Below are 19016 nucleotides of genomic sequence, written 5' to 3'. Positions count from 1 at the left end.
CCACGCTTCAGGCTCTCTGCCTTTATTCCTGATGAAGGGCTTTTGCCCGAAACGTCGATTTTGCCTGTCCTCGGATGCTGCCTGAATTGCTGTGCTCTTCCAGCACCACTGATCCAGAATCTGGTTTCCAGCATCTGTAGTCATTGTTTTTACCTCAGATGTAGCAGTTGAGTAAAGGTAAATACAAAAGACATGAGGGAGGAGCTGGCCAGAATTGATTTAAAGGGGAGTCTAGCAGGGAAAATGGTGGAGCAGTAATGGCAGGCATTTCTGGTGTCAGTCAGGAGACACAGCAGAAACTCATACCAAGGAAGAAGGAATTTACTGAGGGGAGGACAAGGCAGCCATGGCTGACAAGGGAATTCAGGGACAGCATAAAAGCAAAGAAAAAGCATACAATATGGTGAAGATACATGGGAAGATAGAGCGTTGGGAAACCTTTAAAAACAAGCAGAGTATAACATTTTTAAAAAAAAAAAGAGGGCAGAGAAAATGGAATATGAGAGTAAGCTAACTAGTAATCTTAAAGAAGATTGCAAGTGTTGTTCAGAAGGTAAGAGAGAGACAGGAATTTCTGCAGTGCATCCTGTAGACAGTGCACCCCTCTGCTGAGCATTGGTGATAGTAGAAGAATTAATCTTTGTAACAGGGCACTGCCTCCAAGAGTATATATGTTGACACTCACAGCTTGAGATATAAATTAAAAGCATCTACGAATGCTAGAAATGAGATTTATACAAAATAAATGACAGTTGCAAATAAATTACAGCTAAAAACAATGTTATTTTGTGATGCAGTGTAAGAGATTTCACTTGGAATACAAATGTTGTCAAGCATCCTACCAAACACTGAAAGCAGAGTTCACTGTTAGCATTCTGTCCCTTTGCCAAACCCTTTCTCTTCCAATTAGACAGCTTAGACATTAGTTTTTATTCAATTTATCTCTGATGTGAATACCGCATTCATTTCCATTCCTACAGCCTGTTATAGGTGACCTGACCAGCTGACCCACACAGGGAATGCATCGTTTAGACCCAGGCAGCTCCTGGCAGAGTTAACAACATAAAAGTCAAGTCAATAAATTTGAAACCATTTAAGTTTTAATGAGACGGTTTGGGAGAGACTTATAAAAGGGTTTATGGAGGCTTGCTGCTATTATTCAATCCTTACTATCTCCCAATGCCACTTTACACAGATTTTACAGCACAGGAACAGGTCATTCGGGTCCATTGCTTTGAGCCAATGTATTCTCAAGACATACTGTCAATATACTCCTATTTCAGCAACTGAATAGTTAAAACGCACAGAAAGAACCGTTTCGGGGGAGGAGAAGGGGGTTGTTGGAGGATGGAGAACCAATGTCTGTTGAGGGGGTAAGCCTCCTTCCTGTTACCTGCTGAAGCTTCACAGATCCAGCTCGCTGCCCACAGAATGGCCAGGGATAACACCAGGACATAGAGACACAGCTCCGCTTTGGGTAAAGCTGCCTTGAGACCCATATCTGCAGATCACGGACACCGGGGAAGGAATAGCTGAACTGAAGGGGCTGTCGGGGGGAAGAGAGAGACACAGAGACAAAAAATCATAAATTAGCATTCAAACTATAAATGTACTACTGCCAGTTTTTAACTCCTGACATGCTGCTTTGTAAATGTAATTTGAAGTAGCTCTGCTAATGACAGAGCATATTAAGCATTTGTTCCTTTTGGGATTCCTCTGCCCACTGTCTTAAATGGTAGAGACAAGTCACTTAAAATAAATAGGCTCACATCTGTGGAAACATGGAGGAGAGGACTGTCATTAAATATCGGTTGATTAGCATTACCATGAGTGAATGGCAGGTCTGTACCTTCAACCAGTACCTATAGCTAGACACACACACACACACACACACCTCAATTTCTGGGTATACTCTTCCAACACAGTCACCTTGACCTTACATCCAAGGAGTTAGCAGTGGGAAAAGCCGGGTTACAGGGATAGGGTGGGTCTGGGTGGGATGTTCTTTGGAGGGTCGTAGTAGATTTGATGGGCCAAATGGCCTGCTTCTGCATTGTAGGGAATCTATGGTCTGAAACAAAAAACAGATGACATTTCTGGAGAAACTGAACAGATCTGGTACGAACTGTGGAGAGAGAAACAGAGTTAAGGTTTCGAGCCCAGTGATCCTTTTGAGGTAACCTTGTTTCTCTCTGCCAAGATGCTGCCAGACCTGCTGAATTTCCCCAGAACTTACTGTATTATAAGCGCTGCTTTTCTATTCTTCCTGCTAAAGTGGACCAGTTCATGTTATCCCCATTCCCATTAATTTTGCATTCAAAACAAAAAAGAAAAACCCATTGTAAAAGAAACAGCTTCTGTGATAGCTCCATCTCAATCTGTAGTCCAGTCATACTGATAGGGCTTTGCAGTAAAGGGACCATTGTCCTCAGCTTGTGCTCCAGAAACTGTCATTCTTTCAACAGTCAGCATTAACTAGCAGCAGCAAAACCAAACCAGTAACACCCAGGAGTGTTTAACAAGAAGATTGTGTTGCGCTCCAGTTATCGCTGAGTAGGATTTTGGCTTCAGTGGCATCCCTGAGCGTTCAAGTAAATATTACTGAGAATGGCTTTTCAATTAAAAAAAATTAAAAATATACAGGGGTTTCATCAAGAGGAAGTCCATCCTAAGACCAACCAAAACCAGAACATTTAATGGGTACAGTTTACAATGATTTAAAAGACCATTTAAAAAATAATTTTCAAAAGGATAAATATAAATTTGCTATTGTTAAAAGAAATATCTTTGCCTTTACAACAAGGGGATGCTTAATATCCACAATTTTTACAGGGCAGTAGGTGACCATTCAGCCCATTGCTTCTCAGTCAGTCAAGATGTTCATTCTCCATTTCCTTCCCTGTAACCATCACATTGTTTCTATTTCAATAATCATCTCTTAAATGCCCTGAGTGAATCTGTCTCCAGTATATTTCCAAGTCGCACATTCCAGACACCAATCACTCGCTGGGTTAAAAACTCTTTTAAACCCCACATCGCATTTGCTTCTTTTGCAAATCACATTAAAATCTGCACCCGCCGAGCTTTTACGAGCAGGAACAGTTCTCCCCGTCTGCTTTGCATAGATCTTTGAAAGCATCAATCAAATCTATAAAGGAAAACAGTCCTAACTTCTCTAAAAAAAAAATCACGAACTGCGAATGCTGGAAATAAAAACAGAAGATCTCCGCAGGTCTGGCAGCATCTGTGAAGAAAAAGCAGAGGTTAGCGTTATGGGAACCAAAATGTTAACTCTGATTTCTCTCCATAGATGCTGCCAGACCTGCTGAATTCTTCCGGCAATTTCTGTTTTTGTTCCCAATTTCTCCAATAGGTCATCATTATTGAAGCATCACACTGCTAAAACCACTTCTTTTGCACTCTCTCCAATGCTTTTTATGTGCACCCTAAACTGGACACGATACACCAACTGAGGACTGACCAGCTTCTTATAAAAGTTCATCTTAAATCCCTGCTCTTTTATCCTCTGCCCCTTTTTAGAGTCATGGAGATGTACAGCATGGAAACAGACCCTTCGGCCCAACCTATCCATGCCGACCAGATATGCCAACCCAATCTAGTCCCACCTGCCAACATCCGGCCCATATCCCTCCAAACCCGTCCTATTCATATGCCCATCCAAATGCCTCTTAAATGTTGCAATTGTACCAGACTCCACCACATCCTCTGGCAGCTCATTCCATACATGTACCACCCTCTGCGTGAAAAGGTTGCCCCTTAGGTCTCTTTTATATATCTTTCCCCTCTCACCCTGAACCTATGCCCTCTAATTCTGGACTTCAGGGAAAAGACTGTCTATTTATCCTATCCATGACCCTCATAATTTTGTAAACCTCTAAGGTCACCCCTCAGCCTCCGACGCTCCAGGGAAAACAGCCCCAGCCTGTTCAGCCTCTCCCTGTAGCTCAGATCCTCCAACCCTGGCAACATCCTTGTAAATCTTTTCTGAACCCTTTCAAGTTTCACAACATCTTTCCGATAAGAAGGAGACCAGAATTGCACACAATATTCCAACAGTGGTCTAACCAATGACCTCCCAACTCCTGTAGTCAATACTCTGACCAATAAAGGAAAGCATACCAAACACATTCTTCACTATCCTCTCTATCTGCGACTCCACTTTCAAGGAGCTATGAACCTGCACTCCAAGGCCTCTTTGTTCAGCAACACTCCCTAGGACCTTACTGTTAAGTGTATAAGTCTTGCTGCATTTTGGGAAAGCAAATCTTAGCACTTCGCATTTATCTGAATTAAACTCCATCTGCCACCTCTCAGCCCATTGGCCCATCTGGTCCAGACCTAAAATATTGTATGCTTTACTAACCATACCATACCTTTACTAACCATACATTATAAATAATTATAGAATCCCTATACTTTAGAAGCAGGCTATTCAGCCCATTGAGTCTATACCAACCCTCTGAAGAGGATACCACTCAGACCTACCCTGTACCTGCATTTCCCTTGGCTAATTCAGCTACACATCCCTGGACACTATGGGGCAATTTAGCATGGCCAATTGACCTAACCTGCACATTATTGGATTGTGGAAGGAAACTACAGCACCTGGGGGAAACCCACACAGACACAGGGAGAAACTGCAAACTCCACACAAATAGTCATCAGAGGAGAGAATCGAACCCAGGTAACTGGTGCTGTGAGGCAGCCATGCTAACCACTAAGCCAGCATGCTGTCCCACTTATCTCTGCTTGCATACACCCTTTAGAGTAATACCCTTTATTTTATACTGTTTTGCTATATTGCTGACCAGATCAGCCCAGACTTTCAATGGTGCGCCTTCATTATTCATGCCACAGTCTTGACTCAGATTAAATTGTTAAAAATCACACAACACTAGGTTATAGTCCAACAGGTTTGTCCTGTTATAGTCTGAAAGCTTGTACTTCCAAATAAACAGTCCATCCCTGTCCAACACCAGCATCTCCACATCAGATTAAATAGGGTCGAGTCTTGCTTGGTGACTGGATAATGACAATGTTAGCACACGAATTCCTCAGACAGACTGTGTTAACAGGCAAAGTCATTACATCTGATGAAGCTCAAAACTACAGGGAATAATCTTAAGATGAGAGGAGAAAAGGGACTGAGGGGCAACTTTTTTTTAAAAACATAGCAGAACAACCTGTACATGAATAGGAAGGATTTAGAGGGATATAGGCCAAATGCAGGGAAATGGGGTTAGTTTAACTTGGGAAACCTGGTCGGCATGGACAAGTTGGACCAAAGAGTCTGTTTCCATGTGGTTTGTATGTGGAATAAACTGTCAGAGGAAGTAGTAGAGGTGGGTACAGTTATAACATTTAAAAGACATTTGGACAGGTGCAATCAGTTCTGCTATAACACGGTTGATCCATTCTCGCGCAATCCCGTGTTATAAGCAAACCATGTAATAGAAGTGCCATTTAAACTAATGGGATTGGATTCACATTATAACACACGCTTTAAAACTTGGCCCTTTAGAAACAATCTCCAATTCATCAATCATATTAGTGAATTCATGTTAATGAAACAAGCATCATAGCAGAACAACCTGTACATGAAAAGGAAGGATTTAGAGGGATATAGGCCAAACGCAGGGAAATGGGGTTAGTTTAACTTGGGAAACCTGGTCGGCATGGACAAGTTGGACCAAAGAGTCTGTTTCCATGTTGTAAGACTCTATGACTGACCCATCAAGAGATATATGCTTAGGAAGACGATAGCTGATGTTTCTACATTACCAACCATAACTTCTACTGAAGACCAATTTCAGTTCATTCAAAATTTATGGTGGTGAACTCTGAAGTCAAGAATCACATTCCTTATGATCACATCACATTAGGCTGTTTAATAAGATAAGAGCCCATGGAGTTGGGGTTGGTGTGTTAGTATGGATGGAGGATTGGCCAAGTAATAAAAGACAGAGTTGGGATAAGGGGTCACAATATCAGGATGTCAACCTGTAACTATGGAGTAGCACATAGATCAATGCTGGAACCATAATGATTGACAATATATGTTAGTGACTTGGATGATGGTAGTGAATATACTATTGTCAAGTGTGCAGATGACAGAAAAACAAAAGAGGCAAAACTTGGCAGAAGGAACAGAACGTGGAGAAATGTGAGGCTGTACATTTTGGCAAGAAGGAGTGGAGCTGAATATTATTTTGAGTAGTAAAAGACTGCAGAAAACTACAGCACAGAGGGACTTGAAAGTCCTTGTCCATAAGTCACAAATAACTAGCATGCAGGTAATAGGGAAATCAAATGGAATGTTGGCCTTTATTTCAAAGGAAATGGAATATAAAAGTTGGGAGGTTTTGCTAAAATTAGACAAGGCACTAGTCAGAGCACAGTTTGAAGACCGCGAAGAGTTTTGGGCCCCTCACCTAAGGAAAGATGTACTGTCCTTGGAGGCAGACCAGAGGCTGTTCACTCGGCTGATCCTGGGTATGGAAGGACTGTCTTATGAGGAGAGATTAAGCAGGTTGCAATAGGTAAGCTTTATCTTTGGAATTTAGAAAACAGAGACAAGCTTACGAGATTCTTAAGTACTTGACAGGATAGATGTGGAAAGATTGTTTCCCCTTGTAGGAGAGTCCATGACCAAGGAACTGTCAGGAAATCAAAGGTTGTGAGAAAAACCAGCAAGATGGAGTTGAGGATTATTATATGTTCAGTGTGATCTCATTGAATGCTGGAGCACATTGGTTGGGCTGAATGGTCTACGCCTACTCCTGTGTTTTATGAACACTAGGAAGTCAACAGCGTTCTGCTTCCTTGGTGACTGCAGGCAAAATACATTTGGAAAAAAAATGTGATTAAAAACAAAAGGTTAATTCAGTCCATGACACTCATGTTGCTCTACTGGTTCCTTCACTTGTCTCCCTGGGACTGTGCATTCTCTAACATGGGACTGCTGATTATAAGAACAATGATCTGATATGTGATATTTCCTTACTAGAATATCAGCACTTTCTCAAAAGGAACAGGTTCTCCAATCCATAATTCTGCCATTGTGTTTATCATTCTTCAAGGTGTAGCACTAACCACTTTGAAGTGTCCTCTGTCCCATATTCCTGCAACCATTCATTTCACCCATTCATGTCAACATGCTCACTCTTTCAAATCAACGCTTTTTGCAATGTATTTGCAACACACTGCATCAAAATGATTTCTCCTCCACTTTACACTAAGTCTCAAGTTTCATTTTGTGCTCATAATCACTGCAAACTTTCTCTGTCTGCATTGGAAATATTGGATGGGAGCAAACGCTTTCACCAAATTGCCCCACAATCCCATTTCTTTCCACCGAAAGTTTCTAACCTAATCTCCTGTGTTTGACTGTTTAAAGATTTATAGGACGTGACCATCACTGGTATTTCCACTACCTCCCTGATTATCTTCAAGGAGGTGAGGGGATTGTGTCATTCTTGGCCATTTCAGAAGGGAATTCAGAATCATTGTGATTGTTCAGGGTTAGGACTCAAAGGCTATACAAGGATAGGAAAGGAAATTTAGCACTATTTGCTGCATAGTTTGAGTGATAGTTTGACAAAATGGTGCTCCGTTGACAAACATTTCACATTAAGTGTGTCTTTAGGGATGAAAGTGGGGACTGCAGCATTGAGAGTGTGGTGCTCAGCCTCCAGTGAATAAGGTAAGATAATTTTTAATGATAGTATTCAAACAGTATTACTACTCTGACAGTATCTATCTGTTGCTGCCACACAGTTGATAATATTGCTGGGTAGAAGCCAACTTGATTGACACCATGTCCATCACCTGAAACATTCACTCCCTCCACCGTCGATGCTCAGTAGCAGCAGTGTGTACCATCTACAAGATACACTATGGATATTTACCAAGGCTGATTTGGCAGTATTTTTCTATTGCCCAGAGGGTCAAAAGCAGCACACGCTTTGGGACACCACCAACTCCTCTGAATCACTCCCCTCCTGATCTTGAAAACGTGTGGCTGTCCCTTCACTGTTGCTGGGTCAAAACCCTGAACTCCAGCCATGACAGCATTGGGCCACGGACTGCAGGTGGTTCAAGATAACGGCACACCATCACCTTCTCAAGGGCAGCTAGGATTAGGCAATAAAATGTTGTTCTAGCTAATGATACTTACATCCCACAAAAGAAATCTTTAAATTGTCATGTCTTCTTTTTATTTCAAACTCAGGGGTCTGTTAAATGAGACTGTTAGAATTCTATCTCCATACTGGAAATATATGGGGCCCTTAGTATTTTAAATGGTCTTTGTGAGGCAGCCATTAAACTAACAGATACCAGCTGCCCCCTCCTCCTGTTTACAACATTCAAATAGCGATATGGATTCCCTGTTACAACTGTTGAAATGCTCTAAACAGGAGGGGGTGGAGGGGGTGGGGGGTTGCGGTGGTGGGTAGCAGGTATCTCAATGAGTCTCATTCTCCCCCGTGACTAACATCCATTTTTCACTCATTTGTGAATTACTTAATCATTTCTAGGAGTCCATTGTTTTTTAAGAAGCTAATGACTCCAACACTTCACACAACTCAACTGAATGATTGATAGGTCAGTCAAGGAAGTGTCTTCAAGCAGTAGTAGGGAAGGTTTGAGGAAACCTCCCAGAAAGTGGTGCCTGCCCATTGCACCAATTAGCAGGTGACAGGAATTGAAGAGTGTGTTTGGGAGGATTGGAAGGGAGTAGAGCAGCAGGGGTTAACACTGAGGTGTTACAGAGCTGTGCGGACTGGCTAACACTCACGTTGGAGGTATCGGGTTTTTATATCAATTGATATTAGGAGAAACAGGGCTAGGAGACTAACTGAGTGAGCATTGGAATATTGAAATTTGAGGTGGGAACAATAGATGATTGTCAGAGGCAGGGTGGAGATAGTCACTGGTGCAAAGATTGAAGTAACAGATTTGAATACTGAGCAAGTAAGGAGTCAGAAGTTCAGTTCTGAGTCAATATGGCACTAGTTCGCCAACAGAATCATTGTTTAGCTGACGGCAGTGTCTGGAGAAGGTCAACATATATCTGTCAGGGGCCAGAGATTATGTAGTTAGTCTTCCCAATGTTGAGCTGGGAAAAGCTGTGATTCCACCAATAGTCGATTGACAGTGGGGGCATTCAGAGGGTGGTTACAGAAATGAAGTTGATGTTGCCAGTGTCCATAGGAAAACATTTGTCATGTGGTGCTGCAGCCAAGAGACAGTGTGGAAGTGAAGTGGTCATAGATGGAGTCTTCAAAAAGCTTAAGGTACCGTGTTTGAATAGAACAGAAGTTGAGGTTCTATAGGTGATGGGGAACTAAAGAAGAACCAGTCCCTGGACTGGACAGAAAAGACATCGGGGTAAGCTGATGTGGTTAATTGGCTCAAGAGAAACTCAGGGGTTAGTATGAACAAAGAAAGGCATTACACCACAGTTACAGCAAATATAGTTGGTAATTACGGTTGGGGCATATTCAGTCATGGGAAGGGAAAGTTGAATGGAAAGATACAGATCAAAATTGTAGGAGGAATGAACTTAGATTTATGTAAAAAAATCTAATTCTCTGGAGAGAGAGGATATTAATTTACTAGGACAGGAGAATGGAGGGTTTTTTTCCATGGGGGTGGCAATGACAATTTTTGAGGGATGGGAATGGAGAGGGAACAGTAGTGGATAGAGAAATGAACGCATGGTTGAAATATTGTGAAGGGAACTCCAACAACAGGATGGCTATAGAATCTGCCATCAAATTGTACAAAAGGACATATTTGGGATAAAAGGTCTTTTGTGGGGTTAAATGATTGGAGGTTGAATAGATCAAGGTAAAGCCAAGGAGGTGAAGATTTTTAATTCTATGTATAGGATAATGAGGAATTGATGTGGTATTACAAGGGCAGAGCTGACAGGCAGGGACATTTCAATGTGCAACAGGCCTACATACATCTGAACTTTCAACATGATAATCTTCACAGAATTGGGGAACTGAGAATGGAGGGAATGAATGGAGGCAAGGCTGATGTGGAGCTATGGATTAGTCACCCTAGATTGAGGAGGAACTTCTGGCCAGGAATGAAGGCCAAGAATCAGTGGTAAGGGATTTAAAGTTATAGAACAGTCAGGTTCAAAAATCAGGTCGTTTTGATTCATAGAATCCCTATAGTTTAGCAGCAGGCCATTCAGCCCATCGAGTCTACACAATCCATTGAAGAGCATCCCACCCAGACCCAAACCCCCATCCTATCCCTATAGCCATGCATTTCCCATGTCCAATCCATCTAAACTGCACATCTTTCAACTGTGGGAGGAAACTAGTATCCAGAAGAAAAACACTGACACGGGGAGAACATGCAGACAGTTGCCAGAGGGTGGAACTGAACCCAGGTCCTTGGTGCTGTGAGGCAGCCATGCTAACCACTGAGCCACCAAGCTTTCCAGAGAGGGGCTTTGCATAGATTCATTGACTCTCTTTATGGCAGAGGTAAATAGATTCCTGACTAACAAGGGAGTTAAAAGTCACAGAGATATGCAGAAGTGCAGTGTTGGGGCCAAATCAGATTGACCAGGAACTTGCTGAACAGCAGAGCAGGCTCGAGGGGCTAAATGGCCTCCTACTGCTTCTAATGTGTGTGTTTGTAAGGGTGTAAGACAAAATCTTCGGTAGAATGTCTCTTTTAGCGGTCATGATTTGGAGATGCCGGTGTTGGACTGGGGTGTGCAAAGTTAAAAATCACACAACACCAGGTTATAGTCCAACAGGTGTAATTGGAAGCACTAGGTTTGGGAGCGATGCCTTTCATCTATCACCTGACGAAGGAGCGTCGCTCCGAAAGCTAGTGTGCTTCCAATTAAACCTGTTGGACTATAACCTGGTGTTGTGCGATTTTTAATATTTTAGCAGTGTTATTCATCTATACGTCTGTGAGTGCTGGTTCATTCAAACCAGGCAATTCCTCCATCCCCACAACCCTCCAAGACCTCTGTGCTTCTCCAATTCTGCTGTATTAATGTCCCTGATTTACTCACTCCATATAGTCTTAAATGCTATCCACAAAACCTACCCCTTGAGCAAAGCTTTCGCTCATTTGTCCTAATGTTTTTAATGTGGTTCAGTATCAAGTTTGACCTGCTACAAGGATAGACTAGGATGCTCTGCAGAGAGCCAGCACCACCCTTACTGGCTGAAAGGTCTCTTTCATAGATACAAAGAATCCCTACAGCGTGGAAGCACGTCATTTGGCCCATCAAGTCCATACCGACCCACTGAAGTGCATCCCACCCAGATCCACCCCATTAACCCGATCCCTGTTTTTGCCATGGCCTATCCACCTAACCTGCACATTTTTGGACTATGGAGGGGAAACCAAAGCATCCGGAGGAAATCCACGCAGATACAGGGAGAGAAAGAAAGAGCAAACTCCACACAAAGGGTGGAATTGAACCAGGGTCTGTGGTGCTGTGAGGAAGTAGTGCTAACTACTGAGCCACTATGCTGTCCTAATTAGTCTATGGCCTTCCCTCAGATGAACAGTCTGCCAGCAGAACGTTGACTGTGGGATGAAGGCGGGTCGCCAACACTTGAAGCTTACACCATCCAGGACAAAGCATCCCACTTAATTACTATTCCATCTGCCACCTTCAACAGTCATCTCTCACCACAAAATCTTATACAGCAGTGTGTACCATCTACAAGATGCATTGCAATGACTTACTACATACATTACCCAGCAGGAGTCTCCAATTTGTCATGTTTTTGGACAGGACACCCACAAATACTTCTATTTCGGAGTGAAGAGGGGTAAATTGACTGCCCCTTCTTCATTCAACCCCGCAGTTTATTTGAAAGAGTTCCCTTCTTTCACAGATACGGTTTCCAAATGCAAATAGATTTATAGAGTCAGAGATATACAGCACGGAAACAGATCCTTCAGTCCAACTCATCCATGCCGGCCAGATATTCTCACCTAATCGAGTCCCATTTTCTAGGACTTGGCCCATATCCCTCTAAACCCTTCCTATTCAACTACCCATCCAGATGCCTTTTAAGTGCTGTAATTGTACCAGCTGCCACCACTTCCTCTGGCAGCTCATTCCATACACACACCACCCTCTGCGTGAAAAAGATGTCCCTTTTATATCTTTCCCGTCACCCAAAACCTATGCCCTCTAGAACTAGACTCTCCCATCCCAGGGAAAAAGACCTTGTCTATTTACTTTATCTATGCACCTCATGATTTTATAAACTTCTATAAGGCCACACCTCAGCCGCCGACGCTCCAGGGAAAACAACCCTAGTCTATTCAGCCTCTACCTGTAGCTCAAATCTTCCAATCCTGGCAACATCCTTATAAATAATTTTCAAACCCTTTCAAGTTTCACAATATCCTTCCTCCTATTGGAAAAAGACCAGAATTACATACAATACTCCAAAAATGTCCAGTACATTCTCAACATGACCTCCCACCTCCTATACTCAATGCTCTGACTAATAAGGGAAAGCATATCAAATGCCTTCTTCATTATCCTATTTACCAGTGACTCCACTCATAAAGGAACTATGAACCTGCACTCCAAGGTCTCTTTGTTGGTCCCCTAGACCTTACCATTAAGTGGACAAGTCCTGCCCTGATTTGCCTTTCCAACAATGCAGCATCTCACATTTACCTAATTTAAATTCCATCTGCCACTCCTCAGCCAATTGGCTGAGCTGATCAAAATCTCATTATACTTTGAAGTAACCTTCTTTGCTCTCGAGCACATCTCAAATTTTGGTGTCATTTGCAAAACTTACTAAGTATACATATGGTCACATCCTATAAATGACAAAAATTAGTGGACCCTGCCCCGATCGTTTGAGTGCTGCCAGAGTACCACCAACACATCTCCTGCCCCACCAAATGACCATTCTGGACCACTACTAAGCATAAGTCAGGTATGAGATTGAGTGAATCCTTAAGAGTATAAAGGCAGTAGGAATATACTTAAAAAGGAAATCAGGAGGGCAAAAAGGGGACATGACATAGCTTTGGCAAATAGGGTTAAGGAGAATCCAAAGGGTTTTTATAAATAAATACAACAAAAGGGTAACTAGGGAGGGAATAGGGCCCCTTAAAGATCAGCAAAGCCGTCTATGTGTGGAGATGCAAGAGATGGGGGAGATAATCAAGTATTTTACATCAGTGTTTACTGTGGAGAAGGACATGAAAGATATAGAATGTGGGGAAATAGATGGTGACGTCTTGAAAAATGTCCATATTACAGAGGTGGTGGCACTGATGTCTTGAAATGAAAGAAAGTAAAGTAGATAAATCCCCAAGATCTGATCAGGTGTGCCCTACAACTCTGAGAAGCGAGGGAAGTGATTGCTTGGTTCTTTGCTGAGATATTTGTATAATCAATAGTCACAGGTGAGGAGCTGGAAGACTGGACATTGGCTAATATGGTGCCACTATTTAAGAGAGGTGGTAATGAAAAGGTGGGAACTATAGACTGGTGAATCTGACATCGGTGGTGGGCAAGTTGTTGGAGGGAATCCTGAAGGACAGGATGTACATGTATTTGGAAATGCAAAGACTGACTCGGGATAGTCAGCAGACTTTGTGGGAAATCATCTCTCATGAACTTGATTGAGCTTTTTGAAGTAACAAAGAGGATTGATGAGGACAGAGTGATAGACATGATCTATATGGACTTCAGTAAGGTGTTCGACAAGGTTCCCCATGGGAGAGTGGTTAGCAAGGCTAGACCTCATGGAATACAAGGAGAACTAGTCACTTGGATGTTGAACTGGCTTGAAGATAGAAGACAGAGGGTGGTGGAGGAGGGTTGATTTTCTGACTGGAGGCCTGTGACCAGTGGTGTGCCACAGGGATCGATGCTGGGTCCACTATTCATCGTTTATATAAATGATTTGGATGTGAGCATAAGAGGTGTAGTTAGCAAGTTTGCAGATGACACCAAAATTGGAGATGTAGTGGACAGCGAAGAGGGATACCTCAGATTACAACAGGATCTTGACCAGTTGGGCCAATGGGTTGAGAAGTGGCAGACGGAGTTTAATTCTGATAAATGTGAGGTGCTGCATTTTGGGAAAGCAAATCAGACCAGGACTCATACACTTAAGGTCCTAGGGAGTGTTGCTGAACAAAGAGACCTTGGAGTGCAGGTTTATAGGTCCTTGAAAGTAGAGTCGCAGGTAGATAGGATAGTGAAGGCGGCATTTGGTATGCTTTCCTTTATTGGTCATAGCATAGAGTATAGGAGTTGAGAGGTCATGTTGCAGATGTGTAGGACATTGATTAGGCCACTTTAGGAGTATTGCGTGCAATTCTAGTCACCATCCTATTGGAAGGATATTGTGAAACTTGAAAGCGTTCAGGAAAGATTTCACAAGGATGTTGCAGGGGTGGAAGATTTGAGCTATAGGAAGAGGCTGAATAGGCTGTAACTGTTTTCCCTGGAGTGTCAGTGGCTGAGGGGTGACCTTATAGAGGTTTATAAAAATCATGAGTGGCATGGATAGGATAAATAGACAAAGTATTTTCCCTGGGGTGGGGGAAGTCCAGAACTAGAAGGCAAAGGTTTAAGGTGCGAGGAGAAAGATATAAAAGGGACCTAAGGGGTAACGTTTTCGCACAGAGGGTGGTGGGTGTATGGAATGAGTTGCAGATGGAGTGGTGGAAGCTGGTACAATTACAGCTGTTAAAAGGCATCTGAATGAGTATATGAATAGGAAAGGTTTAGAGGGATATGGGACTAGATTAGGTTAAGATAACTGGTCAGTGTGGATGAGTTGGATCGAAGGGTCTGTTTCCGTGCTGTACATCTCGATGACATCACGACAACCATCAAAAGATACCTACCACTCCATCTCCTGCCCACACTTTGAAAAATCAGTTCACGACGCTGTGTTCCTCCTCCCAAAAGAGGATGTGCAGGTTAGGTCGATTGGCCATGCTAAATTGCCCATAGGGATGGGAAGGCTAGGTGGATTAGCCATGGGAAATGCAGGGTTACAGGGACTGGGTATGGGGTGGGTCTGGATAGGATGCTCTTTGAATGGTCAGTGTGGACTCAAATCAGCCAAAAGGCTTGCTTCCACACTGCAGACATCCTAATATTCTATATGGCTTTGCATCCTCAAGCTCTCTATCACTGTCACTTACCTGCCATTACCTTTGAGATTATCCTGATTCTATACAAGATGGAGAGGATAAACTTCATTCTGCATCAGAAACTAACAGTATCTGTTGGAAGGACATTAGCCTGGAAGCTTTAAAATGGTGAGTTTGTGTAAAATTACTCATATTGATATATGAAAATACATTAACCATGAAGTATAAACTCAACAAATTATACAAGACTTTTTTTAAAAAAAAGATGGAAAGAATCTCAGAATACCATCATACAAATGCCTAAAGCTTACAGCCACTGGTAATAGGTGAGTGGTTGGTTGTACCAATTCTATGGCATCTACATTCATTCAGCAGTTTCAATAAGAAGGGTTTGAGAGAGATATGGGCCAGATGCTGGCAAATGGGACTAGATTAATTTAAGATAGCTGGTTAGCATGGACAAGTATCTGTTTCCATCTGTATCTCTGTATCTCTGTATTGAAGAACTACAAACAAAATGTCTTTTTAACAATTCAAATTATTCTTTTAGCCCTCAGATCTCATAATCTCACCGCCATTGGGTAAGGTCCCACACCATAATGTCAAGCCCAGGTTGGAGAAGAGAAAAAGGGTGAAGCATAAAGAATGAATAAAAAGAGGAGAGATTTAAGACAACTGAAAAAAAAAGAGACAGATGGAGAAAGCCTGGACTCACCAATAATGGTGCCCTTTGCCCTCAAAGCGCAATATTTGATCATCACAGGGCAACTGCAAAAATCTAACAGAAGTAAAGAACATCCTATGTTTTGGATTTATGTTTTAAAAGGAATCAAGTTAACTGTTTTCTCGAATTAAAATTAGAGGGGGGGTGTTTATTAGTTACTAAATATGAGAAAAGACAATAAAACATAACATACAGATTAGAAATGTGAATTATCACCAAGATACCGTAGACAGCATCTCCAAATCCATGACCACTTACATCCAGAAGGACATGGGCAGCAGATACATGGGAACACCACCACCTGCAAGTTCCCCTCCAAGCAACTCACCATCCTGACTTGGAAATATATTGTCATTCCTTCACTGTCAGTGGGTCAAAACTGCACCCCTTCCCCCACCACCAATCACACCACACAATGGGATTGTGGGTCAACCTACAGCACATGGACTGCAGTGGTTCAAGCATGCAGTTCATCACCACCTTCACAAGGGCAGCTACAGATGGGAAATAAAATGCCCACATACAGAGAATGAATAAAGAAAATACATGCAGCTATGAAACCATTAATTGCGATACAGATTCACTCCCTGGGTATGACCCCAGTTAGGAAGTTTCTTAACTTACAGCAGAAATGATGTCCTCATATCACCATCAGCCATGTGGCCTTCCTCAACTCTATTAAACCAGCATTCTCCCATATTACCACTAAAGCTGCTCAAAGTGAATTGCCTTCTCCATGACAATGTGATAGAGAAGGTGAACTGTGGGAGGCCAACATAAAAATTCTTTTTGAACTGAAACAGGGTCAAACAAGGTGGTTGTGTTCTGGACTTATGCTTTTTGGCATAGTCTTTTTTCAGTCTTGTGTTCAGGTCATCCCCTGAGGATGCCTATTTACATTCCAGAACTGGGTTCAGAAAAGATTTACAAAGGATACTAGAGGATCTGAGCCATTGGTGAGGCTGAACAGGCTGGGGCTGTTTTCCCTGCAGCATCAGAGGCTGAGAGGTGACCTTATAGAGGCTTATAAAATCATGAGGGCCATGAATAGGGTAAATAGTCAAGGTCTTTTTCCCAGGGTAGGGGAGTCCAAAACTAGATGGCAAAGGTTTATGATGAGAGGGGAAAGGTTTAAAAAGGGACCCAAGGGGCAATACTTTCACACACAGGGTGGTGCTTATATGGAATGAGCTGCCAGAGGAAGTAGTGGAGGCTTGTACAATAACTGCATTTAAAAGGCATCTGGATGGGTAGATGAATAAGAAGGGTTTGAGAGAGATATGGGCCAGATGCTGGCAAATGGGACTAGATTAATTTAAGATATCTGGTTGGCATGGACAAGTATCTGTTTCCATGCTGTCTATCTGTATCTCTGTATGGAAAGCCAAGCTGGCTGATAAGTGGGCTTGGAGGATACAGACGCTAGTGCAGCTGAAAATAAATATTTGTGTTCTCTAATTACTCACTCTCCCAGCATGAGATGTTGGACTAGGATCCTACATTCAATATCCTTGTAATTCTAATTCAGAATACATTCTCTCCAGTTCAGAATGTTGGCAGGCTCCTATCTCCTGCACTGTTGAAGAAGCCATGTAACAAGATGAAGTCCTGGGGAATGGAAATCCGGATGGACCCATGGGAGGGGAGGAGAATTAGGTAACTTCCTTACATGGTCATTCCTCATGGCAGCTCCTGCACCAGAATGTCAGCCTGAAGCTTTCTATTCCAGTCTATAACAATGTTCAATTCTGGTCTGCTATAGGAAAGATGTTGTTAAACTTGAAAGGGTTCAGAAATGATTTATAAGGATGTTGGAGGTTGAGCTCTAGAGAGCGGCTGAGGCGGTTTTCCCCGCGAGGGTCCACTTGCAAACTTCTTAGCAAGATAATTGGACAGTTCAAAAGCAAGCTCATACCTTGTCTATCACACTTATAGACAGGTTCAAAACTAAACAGGGGTGGCACAGTGGCTTAGTGGTTAGCACTGAGGACTCAGTGCCAGGGACCCAGGATGTTAACAGCAAGGGTCACACTAACTTGCCAGAACTCACTCAGCACACGTCAAACTTTCTTGGTGTCAGTACAGCAATTCCAGTGTCTTTTGTCATGAGTGTTTGGGATGAAGACAGAGTGGTAGAGGAGAAGGCAAGTTCAAAAACCAGCTTTCAAATTCTGACATCTATAAAACTCGATTACATATTGACACTGTACCTATAGCTCTGCATGGGAATGAGAGATCTACCAGCCTCCCACCTATCCTTACATTGTTATCATTACCTACATGCATTTCTGTTTTAAATCTAGCTCAAATTCACTTTCCATTGGAGACCTGACTCACTCTGCCCACACTGTACTATTTATGCCCGATGGGAAACAACTCTATAAGGATCACAAAACTCTGGGACCAGCAAAACACTCCAGTAATGGTGTTTGTTAGGAATCTGAGCCTTTTGACAAGACTGTGGTTTCAAATCCCACACCTGGAGACTGAAATAGAAAGCTCCAGGCTGACATTCCAGAGCAGAACAGGGGGAGTGCATCACTATCAGAGAGGCCTTTGTAGACCAGAGCTTTAAGCAAGATCCTATTGGTCCTCTCAAATGGGTACAAACAATCCCATGGCATCAGGTTGAAGGAGGGCAAAGGAGCCCGGACCTGTTTTCCTGGCCAGTTAGTGCTCAGTCATACAGCAGGAAACAGACCCTTTGGTCCAACCAGTCTGTGCCAACCATAATCCCAAACTAAACTAGTCCCTTTGCCTGCACCTGGCCCACATCCCTTCAAACATTTCTCATTCATGTTCTTATCTCACATTTCAGCTGGTAGTGCTTTCCGAGCTGAAAGTGTGTTGCTGGAAAAGCGCAGCAGGTCAGGCAGCATCCAAGGAGCAGGAGAATCGACGTTTCGGGCATGAGCCCTTCTTCAGGAATGAGGAAAGGGTGCCAAGCAGGCCAAGATAAAAAGGTAGGGAGGAGGGACTTGGGGGAGGGGCATTGGAAATGCAATAGGTGGAAGGAGGTTAAGGTGAGGGTGATAGGCCGGAGTAGGGGTGGGGGCGGAGAGGTCAAGAAGAAAATTGCAGGTTAGGAAGGTGGTACTGAGTTTGAGGGTTGGGACTGAGACAAGGTGGG

General features: G+C 42.8%; 1 protein-coding gene across 5 annotated transcripts in view; it reads right to left on the bottom strand.

The window, feature by feature from the left end:
* Nucleotides 1-19016, bottom strand: part of hhatlb (hedgehog acyltransferase like, b) — a 66033-nt gene that overhangs the window by 44367 nt on the left and 2650 nt on the right. For all 5 annotated transcript variants that reach the window (XM_043690821.1, XM_043690817.1, XM_043690820.1 and 2 more), the window contains exon 2: nucleotides 1394-1546. In XM_043690821.1, coding sequence (XP_043546756.1) covers nucleotides 1394-1499 — 106 coding nt within the window. In that variant the 5' untranslated portion in view covers nucleotides 1500-1546. The remainder of the gene's footprint in view (nucleotides 1-1393; nucleotides 1547-19016) is intronic.

This window comes from Chiloscyllium plagiosum, chromosome 5 (assembly GCF_004010195.1).
Source record: "Chiloscyllium plagiosum isolate BGI_BamShark_2017 chromosome 5, ASM401019v2, whole genome shotgun sequence".
Taxonomy (NCBI): Eukaryota; Metazoa; Chordata; class Chondrichthyes; order Orectolobiformes; family Hemiscylliidae; genus Chiloscyllium; species Chiloscyllium plagiosum.
This window is presented reverse-complemented; position numbering and strand designations above follow the sequence as displayed.